Below are 14,198 nucleotides of genomic sequence, written 5' to 3'. Positions count from 1 at the left end.
ATGGCTTTAAAATTGCTGTAGACCTTAAGCTCCATGTAGACATTTCTATCTTGTTCACCATTATAACTCTAGTACTTACCATAGAGAATGGTACATAGTATATTTCAGTGAAATTCTGTTGAATGGATTCATTGTGTAGATGAAGACACTGTGAATGTTGAGGCTTTATCTGGAGATCAGTGGGAATGCACTGGAGGTTTTAGAGTATGAAGATGCCATAGTATAAATAGTGTTTTAGGAAAACTATTCTCAAGGTAATAGGCAGAATGACCTGGAGGAGGTGCAGACCAGATGTGTGGAGAGCAGCTGGGCTATTTGTGTAATCATCCTTTGGGTGAGAAGGGTTAATAATGACTGAGGATAGCCGAAAAGAAGAGTTATTTTGAGACTGAACCAACTGGATTGTGATTTATTGGCAAGTCTTTCGCCTAGAATCCAGTGAAAAGATGTTGTCAAGATGGATAAATGAGTTAATTTTTGTAGTTGGTAGTTGAATTTGAGAATTTCTATTTTTATTACTTATCTTTTTTCTCGTATTTCCTTCCCCACATGATCATTTGATTCGGCTTTCTTTGATGATGCTCAATTATCCACCAATTTATTATTTTTTCTAGAGCTATTATGTTCATGTGTTCTTTGAATACTTCTGGATTGTCAGACTTATTATACATATCAGGATGGATTTGGGAAGTGCCTACACAGAAAATAATTAGAATATGTATTGTGAGCGTGTACAGAGGACTAGCTAACAGAGAAGGGAGTGAGTGTGAATTGCTGAAACTTGGAATTCTTCTGCCAGTCTTACAGGTTAAATAAGATACTGTGATTGTTCTCAAAGTTTAAAATTCCACCTCTTCAGTTTATAACTTCTGGATCTGGTGGTTTTTGTTATATTGCTTACTACCATCAAGCTCTACCATCAACGTTTATCTTTTGGGCACTAGAAGACTGTTTTTGTATTTTCTCGTTTTTACCCTGGCATATTGAAAAAGTGGATTTGTTTGGAGTGCTCGCCCTGGTCTCCATTCCAGCCCAGCTCTGACACTTCAGAGTAGAAACAGTGAATCAAATGTGTCTACAGGCATTCCTTGAGTGTCTGTTCACCCAAGACGCCAAGTAGGCTCAGCCCTGCTTTGCAGGGCTTTACCTCAAAGGTCGCGGAAGAAAAGTCCATCTCACCCAGACGACTTCGAAGGGGCTCGCTGGTCGCTAATTTTGCTTCGACCGCCGAGCGTGAGCTGCCCAAGGCCTTCTTCCCACTAAAGGCCAAGCCCCCCGGGGCAGTCGTGGTCTTCCTCTCCGGCCAAGGGCACCACTTAGGGGAGGGAGCAGAACAGCTCTTTCTTGCTTTCTTTCTCTGGGACCAAACAGGAGGCTGTAAAGCCACTAATAAGAGCAACAATATTATTATTAATTATTTTAAATTAAGAATCCCAGTCGGGGGAGGGGAAGACGCAGACCCTTACTGCACGCTCCACCTCGCTCGGGGACAAAAGCCCCGCCTGGCGCCGCAGCGCAGCCGGCGGCGCGTCCCCAGCAGCCGCTGGACAGGGTGGGCCCGGCCGGGGCGGGGGAGGCGGGGGAGGCCGGGGAGGCCGGGAGGCGGGGGAGGCTGGAGAGGCGGGCCCCGCCCAGCGCGGGCCGCGGGCTGTCAGCGTTGCCGCGCCCGGCGGCGGGTCTCCACGGTCGCAGCGGCCCCGCCTGCCCGCCGCGCTGCGCCCAGCGGGCGGCCAGGTGTCCTGCGGGCGGCGTCCCCGCGCTGCCAGCCACCTCCCCACGGCAGGCGGCGGGTGTGTGCGCTGGTGTGCGTTTCGGGGATATTCTCCTCCCCACGCCCTGCCGGGTTTCTCCTCTGCCCTCCCTGCTTCGGCTCCTGCTGCCTGAACCATGTCTGCAAGGGGTGAGTGGGGACCAGGTGGGCGCCGTCCCCCGACCCCGCGCCAGGCCCGGCGGGGCAGGGCGCGGACCAGGGCGGGCCGGGCAGGTGCGGAAGGGCGAGGGGCTGCGGGAGCCGCGCTGGCCCCAACCCGGCCTGAAACTTTGGCAGCGGATCCCTGGGCTCTGGGCGGCTGGGGGTGGAGGGGGGCGTAGAAGGAAGCCCTCGCCCTTGACCTTGATCCCCGGATGTGGGCGAAGCCTGAGGGCCAAGGTCGGTGCCTGGCTCACCTGTGCGAGCCGCACGGCTGGGTTGGGAGGGCGTGGGGGATGGGCTTCCCGTTGCTTGTCCTGCTGGGGAGCCGCCTGAAGGGCTGTCCAGGAGAGAGGAAGAAGTATTTTTTTCCTCCGTTTTGTTACCATTTTGCAGCTTGATTATGGAAGGAATCCAGGGCTTGATGCAGTAAGATTTAAAGCTGCAGTGCTTATACCCCATTAAAAAAAGTAAATTCCCTCTACCTGTACTCCTCTTACCATTAATCTTCATCCCCCACCCATTTTCTTTCTGGAGTGAAACAATTACTGCAGGTAAAACTGGGTGAAAGTAAAAAAAAAAAATCCAAATTGATTTTCAGGCAAGAGTGAGGGGAATGTATTTCTTGCCATCTGGAGCCAGTGGTGATGCTGGGGAGAGTGGGTTAGTCATAGCTCAGTGGCTGCTACTATGAGTGAAATATTAAAGAGATCAAGTCATTGTGCAGTTTGCTAGCAATTAAAATGAGTGACTCGATTGCTTTGCCATAAGCATTTAAGGAAAATATTGATTATCTTTAGAAAGGGTATTTGCAAAGCAATAAGTACCACCCCTTTTGATACCCTAAAACTTGTAAGAGGAGTTGCAGAGTTGTTTTTGTCTCTCTCTCTCTCTCTTTTTTTTTTTTTGACTCTGAAGGGTTAATCCTGCTTTTGGAGGGGGGCAGTTAAGGAATTTAATAACATCTGTCGGATGATTTAGTGCTGCTTTTCAGGGTTCGCTCTGGGGCATGTAATGAATAGACTAATTTCTAATGTTTAAATTTCTTTTTAAGGAAACTGGTCTTTGTTGATCTGGCCATATGGTTGGTTGGTTCCATACCTGGAAATGGGGTGGTAAAGGTTAGGTGGAATGACAGAATTTACATTTGTAAATACTGGCCTCCAGAGGTGACGTGAGGCCCCCAGATACTACCTGCCTAATGTTGCCTAATGATTTGTGATTAAAGAAAGAAAAAGGAGGGTGGGACAGATATGTTTATAGGACTCTGGATGTGTGTATGGATCTACCAAGTGACTCCAGCTGTATAATCTCTGAACTGCGTTCTAACACCGAGGCTTTTGGTCCTGAGCTCTGTCCTAAGTACAACAAGGAACATGGGAGGAATATCGCTCATAGGTTGTAAAGCTCTCTGTGGTCAGAGTCCACTTCTGACCCAGCTTTACATCACCCAAACCCCTTAGTACAGTACCTTGCTCACCATAGGAGCCACATAACTACTGGGAACCTGGTATGTCCTAGGAAGCATCAAGTTGATTAAGAAACCAATCCCCCCCCCCCCCCCCCCCGCCACATACACATACCTGGAAGTTTCGCCTTGTCTCTGGCCCCTTCTATTATGGGGTCTCTGTGGTTTATCTGAGGATATGAATGAGGATGGCCCCAGGGATTCAGAGGGCTAGAGCCCTGGGTTGGGTTTAGATATTTCCCAATATTTCTCAACTATTTCTTCTTGAACCTTGTTTCAAGAAGGATGATTTGGAGTCAGACATAGACATGTGACCCAGTTGTCTTGTTTTCTCTTCAACTCTGTTAATAATTTTGCATTTAACAGTTAAAAATCTGACTAATAATATTTTTGCAGGGGCAAAAACCCATGATAATTAATATCAGTTACTGCATACTTATTATGTTAGGTACTTTACATGTATTCAATCATTTAATTTTCACAATAACTGTCAAGTAGATACAGTATTACCTCCCCATTTCACAGATGAAGGAACTAAGGTATTGAGAGATTGTGTGATTTGCCTGAGCTCAAATAGTTGGTAAGTGGCCGGTCCTGATTTCCATCCACGTCTGTCTGACTTCTGATCATATCACTTTGTTTTATTGCCTTTTCATTATTAGTCCTTTGAATATTATAGTAAACATCCCAATCATTGATTTACCAAGAAGAGAGAGAAAATGCCCTATACTTGAGTTTAAAGGAGATGGCCTTTGTAAGGAAGTTGGAATTCCCAATACATTCATGGGCATTTGGTAATCACAGAGTGAAGGAAAAAAAAGCCACTTGCTCCTTGCTATTATTAACTTGCTATTCCCATTCTGTTTCCTCCTACTTCAGTTTTGAGGACCAGAACACCAGAACTTCTTACGTATTACCAACAACTCAGGATTTTTCTAATGTTTTTATGAAGCACTTTTATTTTTATGAATTTATAAAAACAACAACAAAAACAACCAACCAATCAACCAAACAAACAAACAAACAAAAAACAATTCTAAGTGATTAGCAGAGTACCTAGTAGAGTAGCTGTTGAATTGAGCTGGTGTGGAAAAATGTCTATTTGCCATTTATTTTTTACAAAAGATGTCAAAACTCTGAGCTTTGCTGTGGTTTTCTAATTCAGTATCTGCTCTCACCTATACTCCTGAAAGAAGAGATAAAGCTTCAGGATCAGAAAGTTAATATGTCTATTTAAATACCTAATTTATAAGTGGGAAGGTCTTTAGACATTTGGAAAGATAAATTTCATTGACCTAAGAAATGATCTCTGCTTATTTCTAATATCTAGGCTTATAGGTTATGGTGGGGTAGAAATATTTTTTAAACATTGAAAACTTTTCAATTTCATAAAAAAGTGATTTTATTAAAAATTTTAGAGAGAAAAGATCATTCTTTAATTCATCTGGCCTTTAAGATAGAAACAAGGTCCTAAAATTCAATTCACCATTCAAGCTAACAATAAAAAGTATTCTTTAATTTCGTGATAGGGCAAGTTAAGACATTTCCATCTTGTGGTCTTTTAGAATATTTTCATCAAAGGCTTTTAATTTGGTGTTGTATTTTTACTACTAAAGCCTAAATGGAGCCATCATATCTTGATTTTGGGGTTGCCAACTAGAGGAAATTACCACACTTAGAATAGAGTTTCTCAAACTGGAGAAAATAGTCTAGGTAATCTTTTTAAAATGTTGATTCCCGGGCCTCATTCCAGATCTCATGACTCATAAACTCCGAAGGCAGAGCCCCCAAATCCATGTATGTGAAAAGCTCCCCAGGTTATTCTAAAAACCATTACAATACAGCAATAAGAATCATCTGGAATATTTGGCATACTGATGTGAGGGCTCTGTTTCAGATCTACTGAGGCAGAATATTCATGGAGAGGCCTGGGAATCTGAATGTTTAATCGGCCCCCCATGGATTCTTATGTACAGGCAGATTTGGCAGCCACTGAATTAGAACTTGTTTCTTCTAATTCAGGGTTCTGTATCATCCAGCAAGTTTTGAAAAAAAGCTGCATATGAATTATAAAAGTAATGTATTATAATTCATTAGTAATATATTAATATAATAAAAATATTTTATATTAGCAAATTAATGGATATACTAAATATTTAAATTATAAAGTAATATATTATAAATTCAAACAAATATATAAAGTTAAGAATGAGGCATGGCAAGCAGTACATACTGTGCATACTGCCTGGAAGTTTCTATCTGGTTAGATTTGGTTAAATATAATAAATATTAAGTACCTAGTCTGTACAAGACACATAAGAGATCACATAAGAGATCATGAGCCCACTAGCTTTTCAGAAGCTTGAGTCTTGAGAAGAAAGGTGCAGGTGTGTGTGGGTAGAGTCCATTGCACTGGCAGAGAAAGACCTCAAAGTATGTATGCTCTATAAAATCTTTAAAAAAAAAAAAAAAAAAAAGGGCGCCTGGGTGGCTCAATTGGTTAAGCGACTGCCTTCGGCTCAGGTCATGATCCTGGAGTCCTGGGATCGAGTCCCGCATCGGGCTCCCTGCTTGGCGGGGAGTCTGCTTCTCCCTCTCCCACTCCCCGTTTGTGTTCCCTCTCTTGCTGTGTCTTTCTCTGTCAAATAAATAAACAAAATCTTAAAAAAAAAAAAAAAAGTATGTATGCTCTAGAAATGTTAGATCATAATCTTTGCTTTCAGAACTTCCATAAAACTGGAAGAAATCTGAATGTTCATCCACTGGGGAATAAGTGACTAAGTTACAGTACATCCATATGATGGACTATTATGCAACTATTAGAAAGAATGAGTTAGATCCATAATGTGTTTGGTCTGGAGTGAGGGCCATGATATATTAAGTGAAAAAGGGCAAGTTTTAGAATAAAGTGTATGTCATACATTATCCCAGTTTTGTAAACTGAGAAGAATTCATATGTGTGCATATGTGTGTGCTCTGTGAGCACAGAGAATACCATAGAGCAGTAAACACCAAGGTTACCTCAAAGGCAAGGTTGGGGAGAGGAGATAGCTGGCTTTTCTTTGAGTACATCATTGTGTTGTTTTCTAACAAGTAGACATAGTTTGAGAGAAAAATCCAATAGAGAAAAAATGTACAGTTCCTCCCCATTCATTCATTTTTTCAAGTCAGGAACATAGGTTTTTATTCATTTATTCAACATTTACCGGACACCTGTTATGTGCCAGCAACTGGTGAACAGGACCCAGTATACATTGTCAAGGAGCTCACAGTTTTATGGAAGAGACAAATACATAAATACTTATAATAATAGGATATGCTGAGAGCAGAGAGAAAGAGAAAGATAATATGGGATATATAGAGTATTATGGTGATACAAAAGAGTGGCCTTGAATACACCCGTGGGGGTAAGGACTGTGAGATCTTGAAGAAAACAGACTTGTGTTCTTGGAGAATGAGCTGGATTCTTAGATGAGCCAGATGACAAAGGATGGGATTGAGGGATGGGCTTTTTCGGGACGGGGCATAGAAAGGAAACAGTACGATGTGTGTTGACCTGGAAAGCATGTTGGTGCAGGATGGCATGCTTGCCAGGGAGAGGAGAGCCAAATCTCAGCTGAGTCAGCAGATGGAATAGGGCACTTCAGGGAAAGGCCAAGGATGTAGGGAGTTTTGTTTACAAGGAACTGTGGTTCCAGACAGCACAGTGGAAGGTTGTAAGTGGTAGAAGATGTGTAGTCAGAGGGAAGAAGCACAAGACGGAAGGGGATGAGAAGGGAGAGGAAATGAACAGGGATGGGGGCTCTTCATTGTTTCCATGAGTCAGACTGCAGGAATGAGAGAGAGAGTCGGATGCAGTTGGCCTCAAGTGTCCTCACTTTGGCATTAGGGGCTTTGGTTGCAGACGATGCTGAGTCCTGGGCAGTATCTGCTGAGGGCCAAGAGGCAGTGAGGGCTGCCATCAGCTTTCTAGAGTAGCAATAAAGCCCTCTGCTGGACAGTGGTTCTTCCACGGTGTTGGGGTGCAGGGGGACTATAAGAATCAGAGCTACACTCTTTTTACTGACTTCTTCTGCTTCCATGTTTATGGTGGGGCTCAACCAACTTGTCTCTGTTCATTGATAAAGGGGGGACTTCCGTCCTGTTTCTTCTTTCTCTCTCTTTCTTCTTCCTGAAATTGGATGGCTGTTATAACAACCAGTTGCATCACCTTTATCAGTTTCTCATGGTGATGCTATAAAGATTAATGCATGGAGGGTTTTTATTTGGTGTTATATAGGGTCCATTTTTCTGGCCTGTATTAGCTAAGTTTTTCTCCTCTGAGTTACAGAGCCTCAAACGGTTTATCAAACTGAAGACAAGACATTTTTGAAAGCCAAGTTTAGCCATTATTAGTTTTGATATGAAAAAAAATCAAAAGAGCAACACATTACACTTCTAGCACTTGTATTTAAAACAAATGGGTTGTGGGGCGCCTGGGTGGCTCAGTTGGTTAAGCGACTGCCTTCAGCTCAGGTTGTGATCCTGGAGTCCCAGGATCGAGTCCCGCATCGGGCTCCCTGCTCAGCAGGGAGTCTGCTTCTCCCTCTGACCCTCCTCCCTCTCATGCTCTCTGTCTCTCATTCTCTCTCTCTCAAATAAATAAATAAAATCTTTAAAAAAAAATTAAAACAAATGGGTTGTAATTCAATAGATTTTTTTTTTACATAAGAGAAATAGTTTTTGACATCAGTATCTCATAAGTGGGAGAATCATGTTTCAGAAAAGATTTTCAGAAGATTAAATTGTTCCCACATTGTATCTGTAAATAGCATTACCTTTTATTTATTTATATATTTTTAGTTTTGAGACCTCAGGTAGAAAAGTTTGAGTTAATCATATTTTCTCAGGTTATGGCTCATTGTCATCATCAGTTCATCTGACTGATGAACTGATCTATCTATCTATTTATTTTATTTTATTTTTTTTAAAGATTTATTTATTTATTTTGAGAGAGCGAGAATGAGAGAGAGAGAGAGTACATGAGTGGGGGAGGGTCAGAGGGAGAAGCAGGCTCCTCGCTGAGCAGGGAGCCCGATGCGGGACTCGATCCCGGGACTCTGGGATCATGACGTGAGCCGAAGGCAGTCGCTTAACCAACTGAGCCACCCAGGCGCCCAATTTTATTTTATTTTTTTAAGATTTTATTTATTTACTTGACAGAGAGAGAGAGCGAGAGAGGGAATACAAACAGAGGGAGTGGGAGAGGGAGAAGCAGGCTTCCCACGGAGCAGGGAGCCTGATGCGGGGCTCCATCCCAGGACCCTGAGATCATGACCTGAGCCGAAGGCAGACGCTTAACAACTGAGCCACCCAGGTGCCCCTCTATTTGTTTATTCTAAAGTTTATTTATTTTTTTAGTAATCTCTAAACCCAGTGTGGGGCTTGAACTCACAACCCTGAGATCAAGAGTTGCATGCTCCTCTGACTGGACCAGCAGGCACCTCTCCCATTCCTTTTTTTCCATGTAGGCAACTATTCTAATACACTTGATATGCGTGTTCTTGAATTTTATGGATGTTCTGTTTGTATTATGTCTGTGTGTTTCTGAGGATTAGTCAAATTCTTAAATAACTGATTTGATGAACATGTACATGTTTCTGATCTTATTTGGAAGCTTACATCACTTAATATGATAGCATGCCTTATTCTGTCAGGGACTAGTTATATCCAATGAAAAAAGGTTAGTCCTCATCTCAGAAGAACATAAACTGATTAGGGGTGTGTGTGTGGGGGGGGTGGGTGTGTGTGTGTGTGTTAAGTTATATACACAGCTGACAAGAATAGGATGTGATAAAGATTATCATTTAGGAGTAATCACGCTGGTATGGGAGGGTCAACTAATTGTGGCTGCTGATAACCAGAGCAGCTTCGCTTCAGAGAGGAGGTAGAATCTGGGTTGGACCCTGGAGGATGAGTATGAATTTGGCGGGCAGAACACTAATGATGTGCATTCCTTCCAGAAGGAACAGCACAGGTGGAAACATGGAGGAGTGAGAGTGCAGTGTATGCGGGGAGGAAGAAGTCTGGGAAATAGGGGGCACGAGATTTGTGGTGAGGGGAGGAAGAAGAACAAGGAGACAAGGGGATGATATATGAAACTGGTAAGCCTTTACATCAAAGTCTTTTCCTAAATAGAGAACTGCAAATGCAGAGAAGGGACGTGAGAGGTCTGTTCCTGGTAGCATTCAGGTAACAACTCATCCCTGGTTGTGCAACTGCCCACAATACACATTAGAAATGGTATTTTATCACCAAATAATGCTGCAGGGAGTTACATTTTATCCTGACTGCAGTTCTCATTGAGGTAGAAATCTTGCCAAAGGCCCACTCTTGTGTTTCCTTTTATATGGCAGATTAGGCTATCACCCTTATCCTTAGCTTTATACTTGACACCAGAACATCCCAGTGCTAAGAATGCTGGCTCATGGGAAGGTTGGATACAGAAGAGCCAAACAACATGTTTGTCTATAGCAAGGGGAAGGAGTGAGGCCATTCCCCAGGAGAAGTGTGTGTTCTTAACTTGATCCTATTTTTATATGCACCTTACCAGCTCCCTCAGTTCAAGAGAAGAACAAAACAGCACTAATTAATAGAGCCCATTAAAATGAAAGATGAAATTTTGTAAAATTTATGGAACATTTCCTTTGAGATGGTAAATTAGTCTTTATTATCTTTTATGGGAGAAATATTTCTTTTTCATGAGCCTATGGTTTCAGGTTCTTCTCTAACTTCATCTATATTAGTATTCATTGATATAAGTAGTACTAATCACTTGATGCAGTTTGACATTTTGTTGCTCCATTCACAAATGCTACTTAGTAAGACCTCAAATGTACTTCACTTGTGGCTGCCCATTATCTGCTTAATCCCTGGTTTCCAATGTACTTGGATAGAGAAAGGAAAAGGAATGTGAGTGGTTAGCATTTCACCCTGGTTAAAGTAGCTGTCTCTAGGAATATCATCCTTCCGTCCGTCCGTCCGTCCATCCATCCATCCATCCATCCCATAAACATCTGTTGAGCCTTCCTAGAGTTCATAACCATACATACATCATTGAAAATCCGGCTGTCTAGATTTGTTGTCTTCTGTAGCCCATCTTGTCTACCCACCTTGGAGATAGCATGGCAAGGTTCCACAGGTACCTATGACTCTAGCCTATGGAAAGAACAAGCCCTCCGTTTCCTGCAGGCTCACCTGAGGCACTTCCATTCTTATCTCTTGTTTTCTCACATGCAGGTTAGGGGATGCTCTTTGCTGCCTTTGTGAATACCTCATGGTCTAGAGCACAAATATCATCATTCTGTCACAGACAACAGCCTGAGGCCAAAACCAACTCACATACAAACTGGAGAGGAAACTGTTTTAAGGGTAAAAAAAAAGATAGAGAGGGACAGAGAATGATAGAGGAAGAGAGAGAGAGAGAGAATATATGAGAGCAATAGAGGGATTGATGTAGCTACAATAAGATTATTAAAAATTGAAAATAGATTGGATTTGAGTAAAAAAAAAAAGGAAGTATTTGCTAGTATAAATTAATTATTACATTTGTTCTTTATTGAGAAGAGAAGCCAGTGGAGTTGCATTTTATGTTAGTTATAAAAGGGAATTCCATTTAAGAAAATATATGCTTTCATCTCTCCTCTTCCCCCAAGAACAGAAATGTCAACCATTTATCTGTAAATTTCTTGACAGCAAGCAAGAAGATTGTGATAGGCAGTAGTTAACTCTTTTGGTCTTTTGACCTTTCTCACTGATAATCAATCAGATAATATTTATTCAACCTTTCTCCCAAAGTAGCCAGATTTATTCCAATTCTCATCCATTTCTGGACTGATGATACTAATATATTAATTAATGAAGTAATTTAACAAATATTTAATGAACACTCTGGGATAAGGATTGTCATGATTTGGGGGTAGAAAAATATTAAAGGGGGTTGGAATTTGTGATTGAATGAGGCTGGGGCAGTTAGGGGCTGGTCAACATTTATTGCTCACATTTAAATATATACTGTATTTTGCATGTACCAAATAAGTAATCAGACAAATGGGATATTTCTGTGTAGGACAAATGCTAAACCTATGGGATACTGGACAACAGTTAGATAATAGGGCTATCCCAGGTAAACTGGGACCATGGCTTTCCAAACTGATAGTTTCTAGCCAGAACATGCTTTGGTGAGGTTGTATTCTTTTGTCTCAGAAGATACAATTTTGGTTAATTTCTGAATATCTATTTGTAGTATTAGCTACATTGTATATTATCAGCATCAAAATTTAAATTAAATCCTGGGCTGGCTATTTCTTCCCCATCAATCTAGCACTTTTCTGGGCTGTTCCCTTTCATGGGAACTTGATATGTTCAGATGTAATTACTACTAGAGACAAACAATAACATTTAGTACAAAGTCAAACCCAAATGAATTTTTGGTGTATTTGTGTTTTCTTTGGGGGGCGGGTGGTAATTCACATTCTAAAATAGAATTTACCTTCTATTGGGGTAAATTATCTAGTGCAGAGCTACTATGGAATGGAAATGTTTAATGTCTTTGGTCCCTCTATAGTCATTTTATTTATTTTAATTTTTTTATTTTTTAGAGGGGGGAGGGGCAGGGGAGAGGGAGAGAGAGAATCTTGGAGCCCAACGTGGGCCTTGGTCTTACAACCCTGAGATCATGACCTGAGCTGAAATCAAGAGTCAGACACTTAACCTACTGAGCCACCCACGTGCCCCCACCCACAGTCATTTTAAATGAACGGTTCTTTTTTTCCAGTTAATGCAGTTTCAAAGCAGCTTTAAAATGTTCGATTTACCTATGATTATCCTTGGACTCACTCCCTACTTGATGACTCTCTCCAATGTATTGGAGATGTATTTCCCTAGTACATTGCATTATTTTATTGGGAAAATTATGTAATATGCATTTACTACTCTAAGGAATTTGTTCATATTTTGTTTTATGATAACTGGATGGGCAAGTCCTTATTTAGTAGATGTACATATAAAATCCTTTGTCTTACTGAGCCCTCCATTAGAATAAAAGAGAAAGCAGGAGTTGTGGGTCAAGCACTCAAAAATTACTTGCTGATTAATTAGAGATCATATGACTTTGGTCCTTTGTTAGATAATTCTTTTTTTCAGGCTTATAAGAGGAAGCACTCTACATACAAAATGATTACTGTTCACATTTTAATAAATTAAAGTTCTTCGTACAGTGTGTTCTTTCTGTAGCTCTATGGTATCATTACATATGAAAATAATACTTTGATGGTATATATAAAACTGTTAGTCAATTCATAGTTTTTCCTAAAGAAAATACCCTGTCATATGTTTTGCTTAGGACTGTGTCCATGGTCTTTACTCATGCTTTTCTTCTCCAACTTATTGAGAATTCATTTACAAAACACATCCACCACAGGGTAGCCACCAGAGAACTGAATGGTAACAATGCAGGGAAATGAGGATAATGAAGTAAACAGCTATTTCTGGCTTTCAGCTCCAAATAGGAATGAACAGAAGGAGAGGAGTCCCAGAGTCTGGGGGAAGGAGGGAGGGGGGAAAGCCATAATTTTTAAATGTTACAAAAAATGTAGAAAAGAGGTTTAGGTTGGCAATCTCTAATGGATTCCAGGGAGACTTTTGTTGTTGTTGTTCTGTGTAAAACAAGGGAATCTTTATTTTGATTCATTTAAGCAATTGGGTTAAGTAATGAGCATGAGCATCCGTGATGGTTTAGTTTTCTCACCAGCTCCTTAGTTACTGTTTATTTTAGGAGAATCTATTCTGTGGCTAGACTTTATAGAAATTGTAGAAATATAGTTATAAATCATGTATTCATGTGTCCAGTCATTCAATAAGTATTAGTTGAACACCTGCTAAGTGCTCAGGTTGTTCTAGGTATTGGGGTAAGACAGCCACTTACCAAATAAACATATAATGTGACAGGTGGTGATAAAGGGCTATAAAGAAAAACAAAGAACAAGTAGAAGAGAGAATGCTAGGGAAATGAGAGCAGGGAAGGTGCTTTTTTATATGGGATGATAGTGGGCGGCCTCTGATAAAGTGACATTTGAGCAGGGACCCAAAGGAAATGAGGAGGGTCATGCAAATTTCTAGACAGTGTGTTTTCTAGACAGTGAGAGGGTTTTCTAGACAGTGAGACAAATAATGCAAAGGCTTGAGATCTATCTTGGGGACCAGCAGGGAGGCCAGTATGGCTAGGTCAGAGAGGACAGACGAGAAGGAGGAAGATGAAGTTGCAGAGATGGGGGGGGGATTGTCATCCTTGCAGGTTACTGTGAGGACCTGAGTTTTCCTCTAAGTGAGACTGCCTGAGATAGGAGAGCCTTGGGTAGTTCTCAGCAGAGTTGTGACTTGATTTGATGGAATTTAAAAGGATTGCTTGGTCAACAATGTGGAGAATAGGTGGTAGTGAGCAGGAAGACCAGTGAGGAGGCTACTGACCATTATTGACCATTTTTGTAATGGTCAGAACAAGAGAAGATGGTGACTTAGACCAGATGGTAGGTGAGCAGCTGGTGAGAAGTCACTGGGTTCTGCAACTATTTCTAAGGAAGTGCTTATAGGACTTGCTGGTGGGTTGGAAGCATGGAGTGAAAGGGAGAGAATTGAGGATGCTTCCTTTTTTCTGTCCCTTTCTTCTCTTTTCTCCCTCTCCTTCTCCCTCTCCCTCTCCTTCCCTCCTCCCCTCCTCCTCCTCCTCCTCCTCCTCTTCCTTCTTCTTCTCCTTCTCCTTCTCCTTCTCCTTCTCCTTCTCCT

The 14,198-nt window shown here is 41.5% G+C and overlaps 1 protein-coding gene across 1 annotated transcript in view; it reads left to right on the top strand.

Moving 5' to 3' along the window:
• The first annotated feature begins 1,664 nt into the window (after positions 1–1,664).
• The window catches only part of ABLIM1 (actin binding LIM protein 1), a 293,183-nt gene continuing 280,649 nt past the window's right edge, over positions 1,665–14,198 (top strand). Inside the window, exon 1 of the mRNA XM_035029578.1 lies at positions 1,665–1,900. Within this exon, the coding sequence (XP_034885469.1) occupies positions 1,888–1,900 (13 nt within the window). The 5' untranslated portion in view covers positions 1,665–1,887. The remainder of the gene's footprint in view (positions 1,901–14,198) is intronic.

This window comes from Mirounga leonina, unplaced genomic scaffold, assembly GCF_011800145.1.
Source record: "Mirounga leonina isolate KUSES-001 unplaced genomic scaffold, KU_Mleo_1.0 Mir_114, whole genome shotgun sequence".
NCBI lineage: Eukaryota > Metazoa > Chordata > Mammalia > Carnivora > Phocidae > Mirounga > Mirounga leonina.
Note: the sequence above shows the minus strand (reverse complement) of the source record. Positions and strands in the feature narration are given on the sequence as shown.